Consider the following 17500-nt stretch of genomic DNA (forward strand, 5'->3'; position numbering starts at 1 on the left):
CTGCAGTTGCATTGAGGCGTATGTCATCTAAAACTTTAATTAGAGTTGTGTTAGGTGGTAAGCTGATTAGAATAATCAATTTCAGTCATTTTAGGTGATTTGATGTGTGTGTGTGTATGTGATGGTTTGATATGGGCCTGTAATTGTTTACTATGGAAGCATCCAGATTATTCCTCTCATGAAATGTGGCAGATGGGAATAATACATTACATGTGTGATATATGTGAACTGTGTGTGTGTTAGGACCGGGAGAATGCTCAGAGTTCCTGTGCTGGCCTCTTCATTGGTTCCCATCTAGGGTTCGACTGGCCGGGGGTGTGGGTGCATGTGGACATCGCCTCCCCTGTCCATGCTGTAAGTAACACACACACACACACACACTGTCATCACCTCCCCTGTCCACGCTGTGAGTTTTACACATACTGACATAAGGCCCATTGTCTATTGAAGGTGTAAATAACTGATAATAAAGTGTGTGTGTGTGTGTTGTGTGTTGTGTGTGTGTGTTGTGTGTGTGTGTGTGTGTTGTGTTTGTGTGTGTGTGTGTGTGTGTTGCAGGGGGAGCGTGCGACTGGCTTTGGTGTGGCTCTCTTGTTGTCTCTGTTTGGTCAGGCCTCTGAGGACCCCATGCTGAACATGGTCTCACCACTGGGGGGCGCCAGCGACACCAGCTCCGCCGATTCCATGGAGCGCGACTGCAAGAGGAGGCGGCTGGTGTAGAGATACACACACCAGGCCTGTGTCCAGTATCAGAGTAAACACACACCTGTCTCTGGCCTTGTTACACACAGAACCCCCTCCTACACACACACTTTTTCACTCAGCCTACTACAGGGCCCTGTCCTGTACCAGTGAATTTAATCATGTCAGGACACACACACACACACACACACACACACACACACTCACTCACACTCACTCTCTCTCACACACACACACACACACACACCCTCGGCCTGTCATGCCAACCTCGTGATTGTGGTGAATACGCCCTGAGCTGTACATGTGATTAAAGCTGGATGCTATCAGTGCAAATTTCATGAGTCATTCTGTTGGTTTTTTACACAAGGTTATGGACACGCGCACACACACCTGTGGCTTGCACACACACCTCCACACACCTCACATCTGCCACTAGATGACACAACTCGGCGCCTTTGCAAAAACCTGATCAGCAGTGTTCCATTGCATTGGCAATGTCAGACTTCATTTACTTATTTGAAGGTAATAGAACTGTATTGGGTTGCATAAGCCCACATTCTGTGGCTCTCAATAGGTTTGGTGGTTAGTTTGTACCACTTGACAAGTTCAGTAGTGACTTTTTAAGTGCATCTCTGATGCAGCAGGCAGGTCAGCACAGTTGATCTGTTATGTTTGCAGATGTATAAGTGTATATATAGTAAGTATATATGCTTTTTTTTCTATCCTGTATGGCATGTCTTGGACTAAGGCAGCGACAAGCTGTTGCTGAGCTCACGGAGTCCGTGTCATGATGAAGGAATACCATTTTAAAAACAGCCTCAGGGCCGAAACTGATTCCGAAGTCACTTTCTTGCTCTTTTAGCCCTCTCAGTGCTCAGTGCTGCCAATTTAGTGACAGAAAATATTGTCTAGCAACTTGTGAGAAATTGGGCGACTTGCGATGGCAAACTTATCATCGCTTCGTCATTGCTCCGCATGTCCATCTGGGAACTTTCCGTTGGAGAACTTTTGGGAAGGGGCGGAAATACTGGTTAGCTGATTGGATAAACCATCTGTCTATCACCACCTTTGTTGGTTATCAACGGGCCAAATCAACCAATTAGATGAACAAAGTGTTCTTCTAATGCCTTCGTTTAACATACAATTAGGTTAGGTGACGTAACTAACGTTAAGATGTTTTAACTTACCATTTGTATGTGACATGAATCTAATCAACGACAATTCCCATCAAGTTTTCACGGTGGGCCCTACACTTATTCCTCCATTATGAACTGGAATCAGCCGTGGAGGATGTCTGTCGTTCATTCCTCCCAGCTGCATGGCTGAGACTCAGCTTCACAGCTTACCCAGGAATACTTTCTAATTTGAATAAAACTTGCGCGATAGCTATGCTCATCTCATCTGTGGATGCAGTCATGTTGTTTGTTGCGTCACACCTCAACCCGCCTCAAAGCCAACGCTGATTGGAAGTTCGTTTGGTGAACTGCTCCAAATTCTCTTTAACGGAAAGTTGCCAGACTGATCTGCGAGTGAAAACCTGAAGCTCGCAAGATCAGGATGGTCTCACAAGGCTAGGTTTTCCCAGCTTATGATGGTAATTCAGCTGCTTTGCTTGTTGCACCACCTCAAGCTGGTCATTTTAGCTGGTGTTGCTGGTCTATAGTGCTGGTTTAACTGGCAGTGGCCATGCCAGCTTATGTTGGTCATTCTAGCAAACCAGCTTGGCAGGCTGGTCACCAGCATGACCATCTTGCACCAGCTGTATCCCACACAACAGGCTGGTCACACCAGCATGACCAGCTTCCTCAGATGGTCACGCCAGCATATCCAGCTGGTGGCCCAACCAGCTACACCAGCAAAGACCAGCAAGAGCTGGAAGAAAACCAGCAAAGACCAGCTAAAACCAGCTACCACCATAAGCTGGTTTCTAGCTGTTTTTTTTAGCAGGGATATCAAGTTTGCTTGTTGTACCAGTTAACAGAAATAGCTGTTTTGCTGAGACCTGACTCATCTGAGACCTGACTCCTTTTCATCTGATGTCTGAGAAAAGACTGTAATTCCGTACACTTGACAGCAGTTCTCCTGCTGATTCCAGATCAGCCGCTTCCCTGTTCCCACTCACACCCTCCCTGAATGCACTCAGTATCTGAGAGGTCAAAGGTCAGATGTGGAGAGAGGGAACGGGATGGAACAGGACGGCTCCTTAAGGGGGAGAGGTTAGATGTGGAGAGTGCAAACGGGATGGAACAGGACAGCTCAAAGGGACCCAGTGCTGCTCAAAACCTTTCTATATATATACCTATATAATATTGATATATACACACACAATTGAAATGGTAATAATGACAAAGTAATTTTGTTTTTATTTTATACACTTCGGGTGTCCCGCAGGCGGGACAGTTGCAGTTCCCCTCAACAGATTAATCTTACGATGTCTCAATTAAATCTGATCAAAAATGCCCCCGCTTTTGTGCCCCTCTACTCTCTAGCTGCAGTGTATATCGTTTAGCAATAAGTAGATACAGCATATTGGGTGTTGAAATATTCACCGGAATCCCTGGAAATTGAACATTCATGTTGTTTTGTCCAATATTAGTTGTGCAGATGTAAAGTCCATCCTATACACACCCATTGAACCAACAAAGAAAATGCAAAAATAGAGACATTTGTGTAATTCCATATTTTGTGTAGTCATTCTATGTCAGAACCCCTGACATACATCCAAATAGTCAACAAGAAACCTCAAAGTGTTACCTTTCATTTGAGACCAGGATTATGCTTCTACAGTAAGAGGTTGCCACACAGTAAGCATTTTATTGTCCTATGGGGAGTTTCCATAGGGCATTTTACAAAACACATGAGCATATCTTGGCAAATAAGGGTCTAAAGTACTCATATTTCAGCCTATATTGATCTACTTTGAGATACAGACTCACAAGACCTGGTAGTGGGCCTCAGTTGTGTTTCCAAGACAAAATAAATGACCCAGAAGGGCAGAATGTGGTAATTTCCAGAGATGTACAAAAAAACTATCATTCTACCCTTTGCCACTCTGACAGTTCACCACACGATCTATTCAATTCAGTCAATCTATTGGTACCAAAATAATCTACTAGGCCTCTGCTTTCAAAAGTGGTCAAGCACTTGAATATAAGTCAAAGTATGTGGAAACAGGGCCATTGTTAGTAGGCGGTGTGCAGTTTCGAGCAGAAACTCAAAATGCGGGGCGGGTGGGTAAGTGTAAAGATAAATGCTACTGATTTGATGCTGATGGTGCACTGTCCCTTTAAGAGCATTGTCTACACACTATTCATAATATTGCCAGCTCCATTCAAATATAGCCTATGGCTAGTCGTCCACAAACACTAACATTGTTTGTGTCACATTTAGGCCTATAGCACAATATTAACAATGATAAGTATATTAAGTTGGTATAAACAACCTTCATTCCTGTGGAAATAGAAGCATGTAATGATGCTAGCTTGATATTTTCTGTTTGCAATTAAAAGTGAATTATGAACCGATAGCCACCTAGCTATCTGAGTGGAAAGTGTTTCAATTGGCATAGCCTACAAATGCTTACCCTGCTGAAAAAACCAGCCTGACCAGCTAAAGGTGGTTTGCTGGTTGACCAGCCTATTTGACCACCCTATGATGGATGACCAGCTAGACCAGCAAATCTCTTGTGAAAACATACCTTCAGCTGGTTTACCCACCTAACGATGGTAATTCAGCTGGTTTTGCTTGTCGTACCACCTCAAGCTGGTCATTTTAGCTGGTGTTGCTGGTCTACACTGCTGGTTTAACTGGCCATGCCAGCTCATGTTGGTCAAACCAGCATGACCATCTTACACCAACAATGTCAAGCTTGGCAGGCTGGTCACCAGCATGACCATCTTGCACCAGCTGTATCCCACAATAAAGGCTGGTCAAACCAGCATGACCAGCTTTCTCAGATGGTCACGCCAGCTTATCCAGCTGGTGGCCTAACCAGCTACACCAGCAAAGACCAGCAAGAGCTGGAAGAAAACCAGCAAAGACCAGCTACCAGCATAAGCTGGTTTCTAGCTGTTTTTTTCAGCAGGGTAGTTTAAGGGAGACGGATTATTGAAGACTTCAAGAATCACCAATTCAATTCCATTACACAAAGGCAAAGACCGTAGTTCGAATTACAGGGGGTACTGGGGGGTACTATACCCCCCAATGAAGACCCAGTACCCCCCAAAGAGACAGAAATATCAGTTTTGGGAGGGTCAGATATTTTTTCTGATATTGTGAAAAAATATCATTACAGTTGGCTACAATACAAGTCAACTCCTATATTTTCACCAGAGAAAATTTAATGTAAAGCGATTTCAGACACCCCTATCATGGACCTTACCATTTTTAACCACCGTGGCGCTAGAAGCAACAGAGATAGAGAACGACTTCAACTTCTCAAGCAAGTGTCAACGTTAGGTAGATTCCTCCAGTAGCTTAAACTCGGTTTGCTGCTGACGTGCATGGGTAAATATAAGTTGCTAGCAGACGTCTAGCTTGTTGAAAATGTGCTATTTACAACCTTCATGTATTAACGTGTTTTGTTCTTTCATAGCTCATGTCACGTCTTCATACATTTAATTACCGGCTACTTACCTGCTACCCACTGAGGCTAGTAAAGTGGACCTTGGTTAGATACCAAGGTTAGTTAGCAAGATAATTATATTTAAATCATTTATTATTATTATTTTACATTGTGGTGAGGTAAAATCTATTGTCATTTCCAAGGAGATGAATTCCAGTCCATAGCCTAGGTGTCCATTAATCTTGAATAAATTATTGTGCCCTTTTGAAATTAGTTTGGCACAGATGCTGTGTTGTTTTTATATTAAGCACAAGAGGGTCTGATGTAGCTACTGTAAGCCTACATAACATCAGTGAAACCTGTGGAAACATAAAAAGAGCCAAGTAGCCTAGGCTAAATAGTACAGCTATTATTTCATATTTTTAGTTCAATAAATGTAGTTTCATCTGAACCCTGATACTATCTTATCTGTGATTTTATTCACAGAGACACTATGAGGAAAAGGGAAAGTGTATGTGTGCATGTGTATGTGACTCATTTGTACAGTAGGATACTGTAGTGTTAATGACACCTAGCTTCTTCTGGTTATCGGATTCTTGTATGTTACCGCTCTGTAGGCTAGTTTTTCTATGGCAGTATGTTTTTTCATAGTATGCTCCTTAATCACATTAAAGATTGCTCAGGTTTCACATATCTCTAAGCAATTGTGTTGATTTGACACTGATTACCATAGACTATAACGGAAAATTGGTTTCTGTTTATATGAGAGTTAGGGTCTTACCTCCAGGTGTTATGAAATCTAAAAATAAACCAAATCAATATTTCATGAAATAGGCAATAGGCTTGTAAAGGTATTACTTTTACTAGTAATTAGAATGGTATTTCAGTGCACTTAACTTCTAACTTTTGAGAGTTGATCAAAACAGTTATCTTTTGGATATACAGTATAATAACAATGAGATATTCTGTAGACTACTGATTATCAGTTTGTCGCATGTTTAGACCTTGTATGTGTGTTGCACAACACATGTTGCACTTGGCGATCACGGTGGGGATTGATATGGTAGTGGACCATGATGGTCATAGAAGAAGTGAAGGAGCAGTACCCCCCAATTATGGTGGAGTAATCCACACTCTGGCAAAGAGCACTCTTCATATTCTATCACAGTCCAAATCACAGTGCGTGCAGCCTATGTCAAAGTGCCCTCACATTTTATAAATGGTCAGTAGCCTGTGTGAACCGGATAACTCCGCAATCTTGTGTTGTTTTTGTCGATCTCATGATTTCCTTTTAAACGTTTCTTATATTAAAAAGGTGAAATCAATTACCAACAATGACGCCAGCTGGACACTTCCACACTCTCTCCCTCTCGTTCTCAATTAAAACGAGTAGCATAACGTTCAAGTTAGATCTGCTGCATAGGCTAATGGAGACTGAGAGGACCCAAAAAGTATCATCGTTATGTAAGATGCTGTTGCTGCATTTTGACATTGTAATCATTCTCTAAGAGTGAAAAGCAGTTTGCATTAAAGCTTCTCTGGCTAAATTGCGCCCCTTCTGCCCCATGGTGTCGTGCGCACAGTGCGAGATGCGCGTGGTTGCGGAGGCACTGGACACTTTGTTCCAGGTGCGTTTACAGTAGCCTACTATTGACAAGTTAACAAGGCCGATGAGCTGTGATTGAAAATGCCGATGAGCTGTGATTGAAGTGGTGCTGTCCCTGACGGGACAAATCAGAATCACCCAAAACACGGGATGTCCCGCACAATTCGGGACGGTCACTTTGGAGTGTGTGTGTGTAGGTAGTCCATAGCTCAGTAGCCTAGCACTTTGGAGGTGTGTGTGTGTGTGTGTGTGTAAGTATCGGTAGTCCATAGCTCAGTAGTTCTCAAACTTTTTCTGTCGGTCTGTTTCTGACTCCCGTGTTTGCCGCTAGGGTGCGTCTAGATTTCTGGCTATGTGTGGAGCTATTTTGTTTTGAATCTGATCTTTTGTCATGATGATCTGGCCCAGGATTTTGCAAGTATATGTGACAACAGGCCTACAAATGTAGGCAACTGTGCCACAATGATGTCTGTGCAGCAGTAAGATATTTTCTACATTATAGACATTTTGACCATGAACTAGTAGGAAAACCCTCTCCCAGCGTTTCAGTAGTGAAGTCAAGCATGCCTGCCGCCAGGTCTGCCGCTATTTGCGATAACAGTAAACTACACTTTAAACGAACAACTTTAAACAATGAAATTTAACCAAAAATATCAACGTAATTGTAAAATATCTGGTTTACACTGCCGGTAGGCTAAATCGGGCGTGTGTGCTTTCAGATCAACTGATGTCCGTGCGTTTCACAAGTTTCACTTCTCTCAGTCCGCCACTCAAATACTGCAGCTGCAGCAGCAGTCGGGAACTCAAAACAACATCGTCACATCATGTGGCCGAGGCATGAAAATCACCTGAATTTTACCATCTAATTAAAATCACTTGTGTGTGCATCGTCTCCAGCCCTGGGTCCCGCCCCCGAGGAAAGAGCGTCTATATAACGCCGCGGAGTCAGTATCGGTCATATGACTGCGCGCGTCTCAACATGGCTCGACTCATGCTGTTTATGTGTTTGCTGTCCGGAGCGCTAGCCGGGCGGTATTTTAACGAGAACCAACCATGCTACAAACCCCTGCGTCGAGACCGGCTAGTGGTGAAGTCAGTATCTAACTCTTTACCGTTTCTTACCGTAGATATTTGTTTTAAGAAATAATGGTAACCAGTTAAAGAAAGACGGTTGGTGTTAACCGAGTGTACTTGCTTACGTAGGCGGTTCTTGGCTATGTTTTCTAGGCAACATTTGAAGTAACTAAAGTTGGAGCGAAAACTGTTTTTTGAAACTGAATTTAGTCGTGCATTCTTTAGCTGGTTGTTTTCAAGTTAACTATATGAAATTGTATTTGACGCAACTTTAGACTACAATAAGTGATTTTAGGGGAACTATTGTTAGTGTTGTGGTCGAGTTGGGTTTCCCCAAGACGAAGCAAGGCGAGCCTAGCTATATTCGGCCTACAGTCTCCCTTAATCACAGCACGGTTGTCCAACTTCGGAACATGTGGAGAAATAAATGTGTGAAAAGCGTTGAGTTTTTAGTGCTTTGATTGACCCTTGATCACATTGGGCTGGAGTGAACTGGTGGTGGTTCCTTGCATGTCATGAAAACATGTCCTTGCGCTGCCAGAAAACCAAATCACTGTGTCGACTGCGTGCTGCCCCCTCTGACCAAACTGTGCAATCTCTTTGGCTCTAGGACGTCATTCAGTCACTCAGTCATTCAGCAGGCAGCTCATGTCGTGAAAATTCGGCGCTTGAAATCTATAAGAGAGAGCAGATTGCTGAAAAGGTAGCAAAACGGCGTGACGTGACCCTTCCGTTCGGCGCTGGGCTCGCTAGCATGGGGAGAGGCATTAGTTCGTTGTGTTCGCTACTCTGCCTGGAGAGTTTACTGCACACACTCCTAAGATTCCCACTGCATGGCCTCCTGTGGAGTGTGTGTGTGTGGACGCTTGGTGCTTGTGACTGGCCTGTGTGTGTATCCTGATGAGTGTGAACGGCCTTTCTGCCAGAGACCTGTGTTTTTTTTCTTCTGCCCAGTGGTCTCCAGAGGTGTTGGTTCCGTGCTTGTTTGAGGCGTGTAGTGGTGTGCTGAGTGGTGGTGCGTTGCCGTGGCTGACCTCTGACCTCGTTGTGTGCACCTGCAGGACTGCTCCGAGGCCGCACGAGTACCTGAACATGGCACAGCTGCCCAAGGCTTGGGACTGGAGGAACATCAACGGGACCAACTACGTCAGCACCACCCGCAACCAGCACATCCCCCAGTACTGCGGATCCTGCTGGGCCCACGGCAGCACCAGCGCCATGGCGGGTGAGACGCACAGACACACACACGCACGCAGACAGACAGACAGGTCTGCGTGTCTGTGTCTGCGTGCGTCTGCGTGCGCGTGTCTGTCACACAGACACAGAGCTACACTTAACTTTAGTGTCATTGTGGGGGGGATGGGGGGACCCTTCTACTGATGTCGTCAGCAGGCTTGTGGCTCAGATGTGTGTGTGTGTGTCTGAAAAGCAGAACTCCATCAACTGGTACTGCATTACTCACACACACAGATGGCTGTGTCGCAAATCCTCTGGTGCGTGAACACGCATACACACGTTTCTAGGAAGGTTCTTTTGATCATGACTGGGGTATTTTTAACTAGTGGGCTGCTTGTGAGGCTTCCTTCCATTCTGGTTGTGCTTTATAGTGTGTGGTTGTGTGTGTGTGTTCCTTGCAGACCGCATTAACATCCTGCGTAAGGGGGCGTGGCCTTCAGCCTACCTGTCGGTGCAGCACGTGATTGACTGCGGTGAGGCGGGGTCTTGTCACGGCGGCGACCACTCTGGCGTGTGGGAGTACGCACACACACACGGCATCCCCGACGAGACCTGCAACAACTACCAGGCCAAGGATCAGAGTACGCCACACACACACACACACACACACACACACAGCATCCCTGACGAGACCTGCAACAAATACCAGGCCAAGGATCACAGTACGACACACACACAAAAAAATAAAATAAAAATAATTTTACCCACAAGCTCACCTAGAACAGTCCCAACCCACCAGTTAAGAAACGCTGCTTTGATTATTTAGGCTCAACCTTTAGATTGTAGCCCTTTAACAAAGTGTGTGTGTGTGTGTGTTTGTGCAGAATGTAAGCCCTTTAACCAGTGCGGCACCTGCACCACCTTTGGCGTGTGTAACGTGGTGACGAATTTCACTCTGTGGAAAGTGGGAGACTTTGGTCCTGTCAACGGCTTGGAGAAGATGAAGGCGGAGCTATATGCCCGCGGGCCAATCAGGTATGGATCAGCAGGTGCTGGCTCAACCCTCTGTGTGACTGGTCATGAGTTAGAATGAAGACAGTAAATAGGTGTGTTCGACTTGAGGCAGATCTGACTTGTTGTGATGCATGCTGGGTTGAACACAATGCATACTGGGATGGACGCACTGCTTACTGGTTAGAAATTCTGTCCGACTTCTGTCAGCCGGGGAGGGACTTACCACCATGTCACATGACCATATAAAATCGCGGGAGTCTTGGCCTGCAGAGATCTTCAGTTGCCTTCCAGGATCTGCACGAGCTGAAACACGCCCTCATGACATCAGTTCAAAGGCGTTATGGGGCCATTTGGGAGGAATCTCCTCATGACTATTTTGACGGGAGTCTCGTGCTGCTTCCTTATGTTGGAATATGCGAAAATGAACAGAAATGGAAGGGATACCTTCTTGTATGTGGTAGGCTAGCCCAGGGGTTCCCAAACTTTTCCACGACAAGGCCCCCCAAATACCACTAGGTTCTGGCCAAGGACCCCCTTGATGTGTTATTAAACCCATCGACAATACTACGGCAAATGTAAAAATACATTAAGCTAATCCTAGTAATTATTTTAGCCACAAGCACTTTGCGATAGAGCATACAGTGTGTAAAAATTCTATTTGGGGCTTTCTGCTATATGAGAGCTATCACTCTACTATTATTCAGTCATTATCATGGAAAATATCATGTCCAGATATGCGACACAATATTCTAATGGCATTGTATAACAACCCTCATAGTAATTATTATTATTATTATTAGTTATTATAACAACCCTCATGGTTTATTATTATTATTATTATTATTATTATTATTATTATTATTATAACCCTCATAGTAATTATTATTATTATTATTATTATTATTATTATTATAACCCTCATAGTTATTATTATTATTATTATTATTATTATTATTATTATTATTATAACCCTCATAGTAATTATTATTATTATTATTATTATTAGTTATTATTATAACCCTCATAGTAATTATTATTATTATTATTATTATTATTATTATTATTATAACCCTCATAGTAATTATTATTATTATTATTATTATTATTATTATTATTAGTTATTATTATAACCCTCATAGTAATTATTATTATTATTATTTATTATTAGTTATTATTATAACAACCCTCATAGTTATTATTATTATTATTATTATTATTATTATTAGTGATAACAACCCTCATAGTAATTATTATTAGTTATTATTATTATTATTATTATTATTATAACCCTCATAGTAATTATTTATTATTATTATTATTATTATTATTATTATTATTATTATTATTATTATTATTATTATAATATTTTACATTTTCAAATGTATTTATTTGTTTTATTTTTCCTTCCAACTTGCTGAGGCCCCCCCGCCCCACTTTGAAAACCACTGGGCTAGCCTACTGAAAACGTGTTTGGATATTCTGTTATTTTCTGCTGTTGGCCAAATAGATACACACATATAGGGGGCTTGATATTGAATTGATGTGCTACAATGCAGGCCTGTTAACTGTATGACAACAGTGGTTTATTTAAACTACATCATAAGAATTTATTTTGTCAGTCATCATTTGAATGAGTAAGAATGAAAGTTATGCTGTATTTATTGCAAACAAAATTCCGCGATATCTCCCACGAGTCACGTCAGGCAGACTGTAGCCTGTCTGTCCGGGATGAGCTGCCCTCTGTTGTAGCTCCTCCCGGCTAGCCTCTGAAGATGCGTTTACGTAGAAAGCCAGACCAGGGGCCTGTACTACGAAGCGGGGTTACTGGCTTATCTGGGTAACTTCGAGAGTAACTTGATCACGTGTGGCGTAACGTCCCGATTAACCTGTACTACGAAAGGTGGATAGGTTTTAACCGAGGTATGCTGCCATGGCAATTTACGCTACATCTCAAACCTGCTCCGAGCAGGTTATGTTCTTGGTTAACCCGAGGTTTCCGTTAACCACACCCTTTATAAGTACCACCCCTCCACTAACAATGTCGGCATACCTGGATGATCCATACAACATTAGAGCGCAAATTGTGAGGGGCTCTCTTCGCAGGACGAGGGGTTTTAGAGACCGCCATATTTGGAACTCAAAATAGGCAATTTAATTATTTCACCTCATTTTATACATTCCGCAAGTTATTAATCCTCCTTAACACATATTTGAAGAACATGTGGAAATAAAACTTTACTTTTAGGCTACCCGATCTGCAATACGTTGCCAACAGCCTTGCCTTGCTTTGTTCACTGCCGACGTATTTGATTTTTGTCGTAGAGTGGGTTTTAATTCCTCATAACATGTCATAATAATTGTGCATTCCTCATCCGTAAAATAAGGTGATCGCGTCATCACTGAAAGTGGTGACTTGCGCTGCAACCCGCCCCTTTTTATGTGAACGCGCACAAACTCCAATTGGGTTAACCCTGGCTCAACAAATCAACTTCATAATCAGCGTCGTAGTGTTTTGTCAACCCCGGTTTAACAAAGTAACCCTGGGTTACATCTGGGTAGGTTAAGCTACCTTCGTAGTACAGGCCCCAGGTCAGACTCAGTCTATCTCAAACAAGCCTATTATGTGGCGAATGCTGATTGGGTATGATGTAGTGATGGTGCTTGTATCCTGCAGCTGTGGTATCATGGCAACTGACAAGCTGGACGCCTACACGGGAGGTCTGTACTCAGAGTACGTGGAGCAGCCCTACATCAACCACATTGTGTCTGTGGCCGGCTGGGGAGTGGACGAGTCTGGAGTAGAGTATTGGATCGTACGCAACTCCTGGGGGGAGCCTTGGGTGAGTGTGTGTGTGGGGGGTACGTTAAGTGATACTACGATTGCAGTTATGTGATATATTTGTCAAACTAGGCTTTCAGCTCAGATCTGTGCGTGTTCTCGGTGTTGGGATGACTTTGGCCAATCGTGTAACGTGAAGACTCACACAACCGCCTCTATTTAAAAACAATTACTTCCGCATTCATGAGCGATAGCTTAATCTACACTGCGGTCATTTTTTGAGTCTAACCTATAACATCAAATAAATCAATTGTCATCAGTTGTTGTATAGAATGCACGTCCATAGTGGGATATTTGCACGCACAGCACTATTAAAGCGCATTCGAGATCCAAAATGTTAGTAGAGGCGGAGCTCCACCTGTAAGATGTATGACAGAATCCTACCCACTAATCGAGATTCGTCGATACACCCCACAGAAGATCTGTCATTGACGCTATGGTTGGTGTTTTATGCCCCCAACGTTGTCTTAAAGGCAGCGCTGCCTGGAAGGTGCTATGGTTAGGCATGGGTTAAGGTTAGGGTTGGGGTTAGGTTTAGGATTAGGTGCCTTAAGTCAGCGATGGCAGCGCTGCATGGAAGACGTTGGGGGCATAAAACACCATAGAGCGGTGGAGACTAGACGGTTTTGTTTGACGCGTGCTCTCTGTTCTGCTGTCTGTAGGGGGAGAAGGGCTGGCTGCGTATAGTCACCAGTAACTACAAGGGCGGCAGCGGCAGCCAGTACAACTTGGCCCTGGAGGAGGACTGCATGTACGGAGACCCCATTGTGCCCAAGAACTACATGTGACACACACCTGCGTGGAACTACATGTGGAACACACACCTGCGTGGAACTACATGTGAAACGCACACCTTCGTGACCACTGATTTTTTTTTCAAGAGACTCTCAGGCAGGAGGCTTTGAACAGTACTGTTGTGTTTTTTAAAAAAAAAAAAAAAAAAAAAAAAAATTGTGTTTTTGTCGTTACTCTGAGAGCGTAGCAGTTGTGGTCTTGACCACTGCACTATCAGGAAAGGGAAATCTTAATCATGTTCTTACTGACTAGCTGCTGATCGCTGGCCTGGTTCTTTACCGTTAAAGGGATGTGAGGATGTTGTGCCAGTATGTTGTGTGTGGCTGTGTTGCCTTAATGCTGTGGCCATGTTGGGCATCAACCTGCCTTCTGCCAAAGATGCCAGTATGGCGGCTGCACTGTTCATATTCATGTGCTCTATCTGAAGCACTTGTGTTCATGTGATATTATCTGTCAACATGTGTAATAAAAGCCTCCTTCACACATTCTGGTCATTTTCTGTTTGCTGTGTTGACGGGGAGAGTGATGTTGGGTCCCAATTGTTTGACCGGCAGAGTGATGTTGGGTCCCAATTGGTTCTTTCAGAGGAAAGCTAACGCACAGAGATGCTAAACTAACAGCTTTCCCCTAAAGGCATCACAGCCTGCTCTGGTTGTCTTGGTACTGGAGCAGTTATGATTATGGGTGTGACGATCTCGTGATTCTACAATGTTACAATATTTATCGTTGTCAAGGTGAACATATGTTACGGACTGAACCTCAATCCGCAACATAAATGAGACTGCAACAACCAGAGGGCTCCAGTCTAGGGGTTTTTAATACAAAAATAGAATTTACAATAACTAAGAATAAATAATTGTCAGTTCAAAGTCCGAGTTAATGGCGTCCGTGAGAAGCAGGGACCGTGCAGCTCAGTCGGCGAGAGCAGGAACAAAGGCGTGGGTTGGACCATCTAGCTCAGGCATGCGCACAAGCATCCTCTTCACCTGTGCACAGGTATGTTTTATAGGCCCACAGCCAGATCTCAGGACACTGGTTGGCCCAGAGATAATTAGCAGGGGCTCTGAATAAGTACGTACCCATGTCCACTTGAGTGTGTGTGTTTTTTTTAATATATATATTATAGATAGATATACATACAGTCTATGGTTTGGCTCGCAGTCATCGTGGAAATGACCCTAGGGTGAAATTCACGCTTTAACTTTGGCGTCAATATGAGCATGCAATCGCTTAGTCATGTCATAGCTTTCTAGTCTACCATGGACGTTACGATTTTATGGCTTACACTCCAGTTGTCAATAGAGAAATTGGATTATATTCTTACTTCCGCAATCGGCTGTGGGCGGGACTGTTGCGGTCTATAGACCTCTTATTCCAATTTGTTGCATTTTTATGCTAGCTTAATTTTTGTGGTAGAAAAATCCAACCCAATATCATGTATGACCTCATCTCGTTCTCATGAACCCAATATCGTGTATTCTCATCTCGTGGGCTGAGTGTATCGTCACACCCCTAGTTATGACGCATAGACCTCTGAAGTTCACCTACAAAAAAAGCTGCTGTCTGCCCATCAGCAGGTTCGGGTCCATGTGATGTTTCCTACTGTATGGGGAAAACTGCATGAGAATTTGGAATAATTGCACCCGTCTAATTGTTGCGGTGACCAAGTCCTACGCACTTCTGTGGCTCCTCTCTGGTACGGTGTAATTGTGTGTGTACATTTGTGCGTATTTTTTAATGCACATTTTTAATACATTTTAAAGCACTTTTTCAATGCACATTTTTAAAAAAATGTAATGGACAAAAAGACCAAGACTGATAATCTGGTGCTGAATGAGTTCATTTTAAAGTTTTTCTTTGAAATATTCTAGATTGCTACTGCTGTAACAAATAACTGAAAATGACATCTTGGAAGTTTTTTTCTATTTGTGGTGCATTTTGACAGAAGCACAGGCGTCTGCACAGAGCAGCTCTACCACTCGAGATCTTCTCCACTTTATTCACAGCGTGTTAGGACATGATATCGTAAGGAGATGCGGAACCAAAGTGGATACGAATCAGACAGATTCTCCTCGCACTCGCGCACACACACACACACTCACAAACAAGCACATACAAACAAGCACACACAAAAAAACACACACATGCCTCTTTTTCCACAATCAGCACCTTTATTACAGGCGTCATCACTGGAATACAAAATGTTACATAAAAAAAACACACACACACTGTATGGAAACCTCCCTGCCAAACACACACACTCTCCAAACACACACACTCCAGTCTTTAGCTGAAGACAGATTCTCTTCATGCATGCACACACACACACACACACACACACACACACAGCACACAGGTAGTCATAGACGCTCACACACGTGAAGAATCTCACAGCTGATACAGAGTTCAATCCTCGCTGTTGCTCTGATGCCTGGGCACTGGCGCAATCCTATTGGCTGGCCTCCCTGTGACAGCACAGCCAGCTCCGTTCTCATTGGTTAACTGCTGGAATGCCTCAGTTGATCATGATGAAGTTGGACTTACAGTGAGCTGGAAGAGAACAGCAGCCAATCACATTGCGGCAATTCATGAGCGTGCGTGTGTCTGCGCGTATGTGTTTGAGTGTGCATGTGAGTGTGTTTGTGTGCGTGCGTGTTAGAGGGTGAACAATTTTTCGGGACTCACGGTATTCCATGCACCCAAAGACTGCGAGGCATTTCGTTTTAGAAAATACGTTTGTTGATTGGCTACTGCTAGCCGCAGAGCAGCCAATCAGAGCAAGAGCAGCTGAAGAGGGTAAGACACTAATGCAGGCTCTCTCCAGGCTCCACACAGGTTAGTCTGCCTATTAGCCTGAGCCAGCTGTTCCCAAACGTTTTCCCGCGTCCCACCACCTACATCCTGACTCGGCTTGCGTACCACCACCTACATCCTGACTCGGCTTGCGTACCCCCACCATCCGACACATAAAAAAACATTGCACATTCTATTGACGCATTCCAGGCATCAAGTTTAATTAGCCGTCCTCCATGATAAATAATAAAATCAAAATGTGCAACTGGTCTATGAGCTCTCACTCTAAAAAACAGTGTGAAGAACATTATGAAACACAAAGAACAAAGGGAACCTAGGCTTAATGTTTTAATTTTTAACACTCCAACATTGCCCTTTTCATGTCTAGTGCCCCCTAGTGGATGCTCACGTACCACCGTTTGGGAATCCCTGGCCTTGGTTACTTAGTATGCGGAAGGCAGCGATTCTTTTAACCACACACACACACACACACACACACACACACACACACACACACACACACACACACACACACACTACCCTAAAGCCATAAATGTGTTTTGTGTGCGAGAAGCACATAGTATAGTATAGTTTAGTCTAGGCCTGCAGGTAACGCATGTATAGTAATAGTGTAGTATAGTGTAGTCTAGGCCTGCAGGTAACGCATGCTTTATGAGGGCAACAGAGTCTGATAACGTTAGACGACATGCTTTATGAGGCAACAGAGTCTGATAACGTTAGACGACATGCTTTATAACGTTAGACGGCATGCTTTATAACGTTAGACGACATAGGGAACAAAACGGGAGCAGGACGGGATTCGGGAGTCTTTCTGTCGGGATTTTCTTGGGGCAGTCACGTGATCGGGATATGACGGGAGTATTTTCGTGGACTCGGGCTGGGATGGGAGCGACAATTGATTCCTGTGTCACCCTGT

General features: G+C 43.7%; 3 protein-coding genes across 3 annotated transcripts in view; 2 read left to right on the forward strand and 1 right to left on the reverse strand.

Moving 5' to 3' along the window:
• The window catches only part of npepl1 (aminopeptidase like 1), a 14829-nt gene extending 13794 nt beyond the window's left edge, over positions 1-1035 (forward strand). The window contains 2 exon segments of the mRNA XM_048255690.1: positions 244-354; positions 559-1035. Of these exon segments, the coding sequence (XP_048111647.1) occupies positions 244-354; positions 559-720 (273 nt within the window). The 3' untranslated portion in view covers positions 721-1035.
• A 5796-nt stretch (positions 1036-6831) lies between these two features.
• On the forward strand, positions 6832-14255 carry ctsz (cathepsin Z). Its single transcript, XM_048255547.1, has 7 exons — positions 6832-6894; positions 7717-7964; positions 9008-9171; positions 9584-9763; positions 10007-10157; positions 12811-12976; positions 13638-14255. Exons 1-7 carry the CDS (start codon positions 6832-6834, stop codon positions 13761-13763), a joined length of 1098 nt encoding a protein of 365 aa, XP_048111504.1. The 3' UTR covers positions 13764-14255.
• A 1666-nt stretch (positions 14256-15921) lies between these two features.
• The window catches only part of nelfcd (negative elongation factor complex member C/D), a 54912-nt gene continuing 53333 nt past the window's right edge, over positions 15922-17500 (reverse strand). The window contains exon 15 of the mRNA XM_048255654.1: positions 15922-16320. Within this exon, the coding sequence (XP_048111611.1) occupies positions 16286-16320 (35 nt within the window). The 3' untranslated portion in view covers positions 15922-16285. The remainder of the gene's footprint in view (positions 16321-17500) is intronic.

Source organism: Alosa alosa, chromosome 10, assembly GCF_017589495.1.
Source record: "Alosa alosa isolate M-15738 ecotype Scorff River chromosome 10, AALO_Geno_1.1, whole genome shotgun sequence".
Taxonomy (NCBI): domain Eukaryota; kingdom Metazoa; phylum Chordata; class Actinopteri; order Clupeiformes; family Clupeidae; genus Alosa; species Alosa alosa.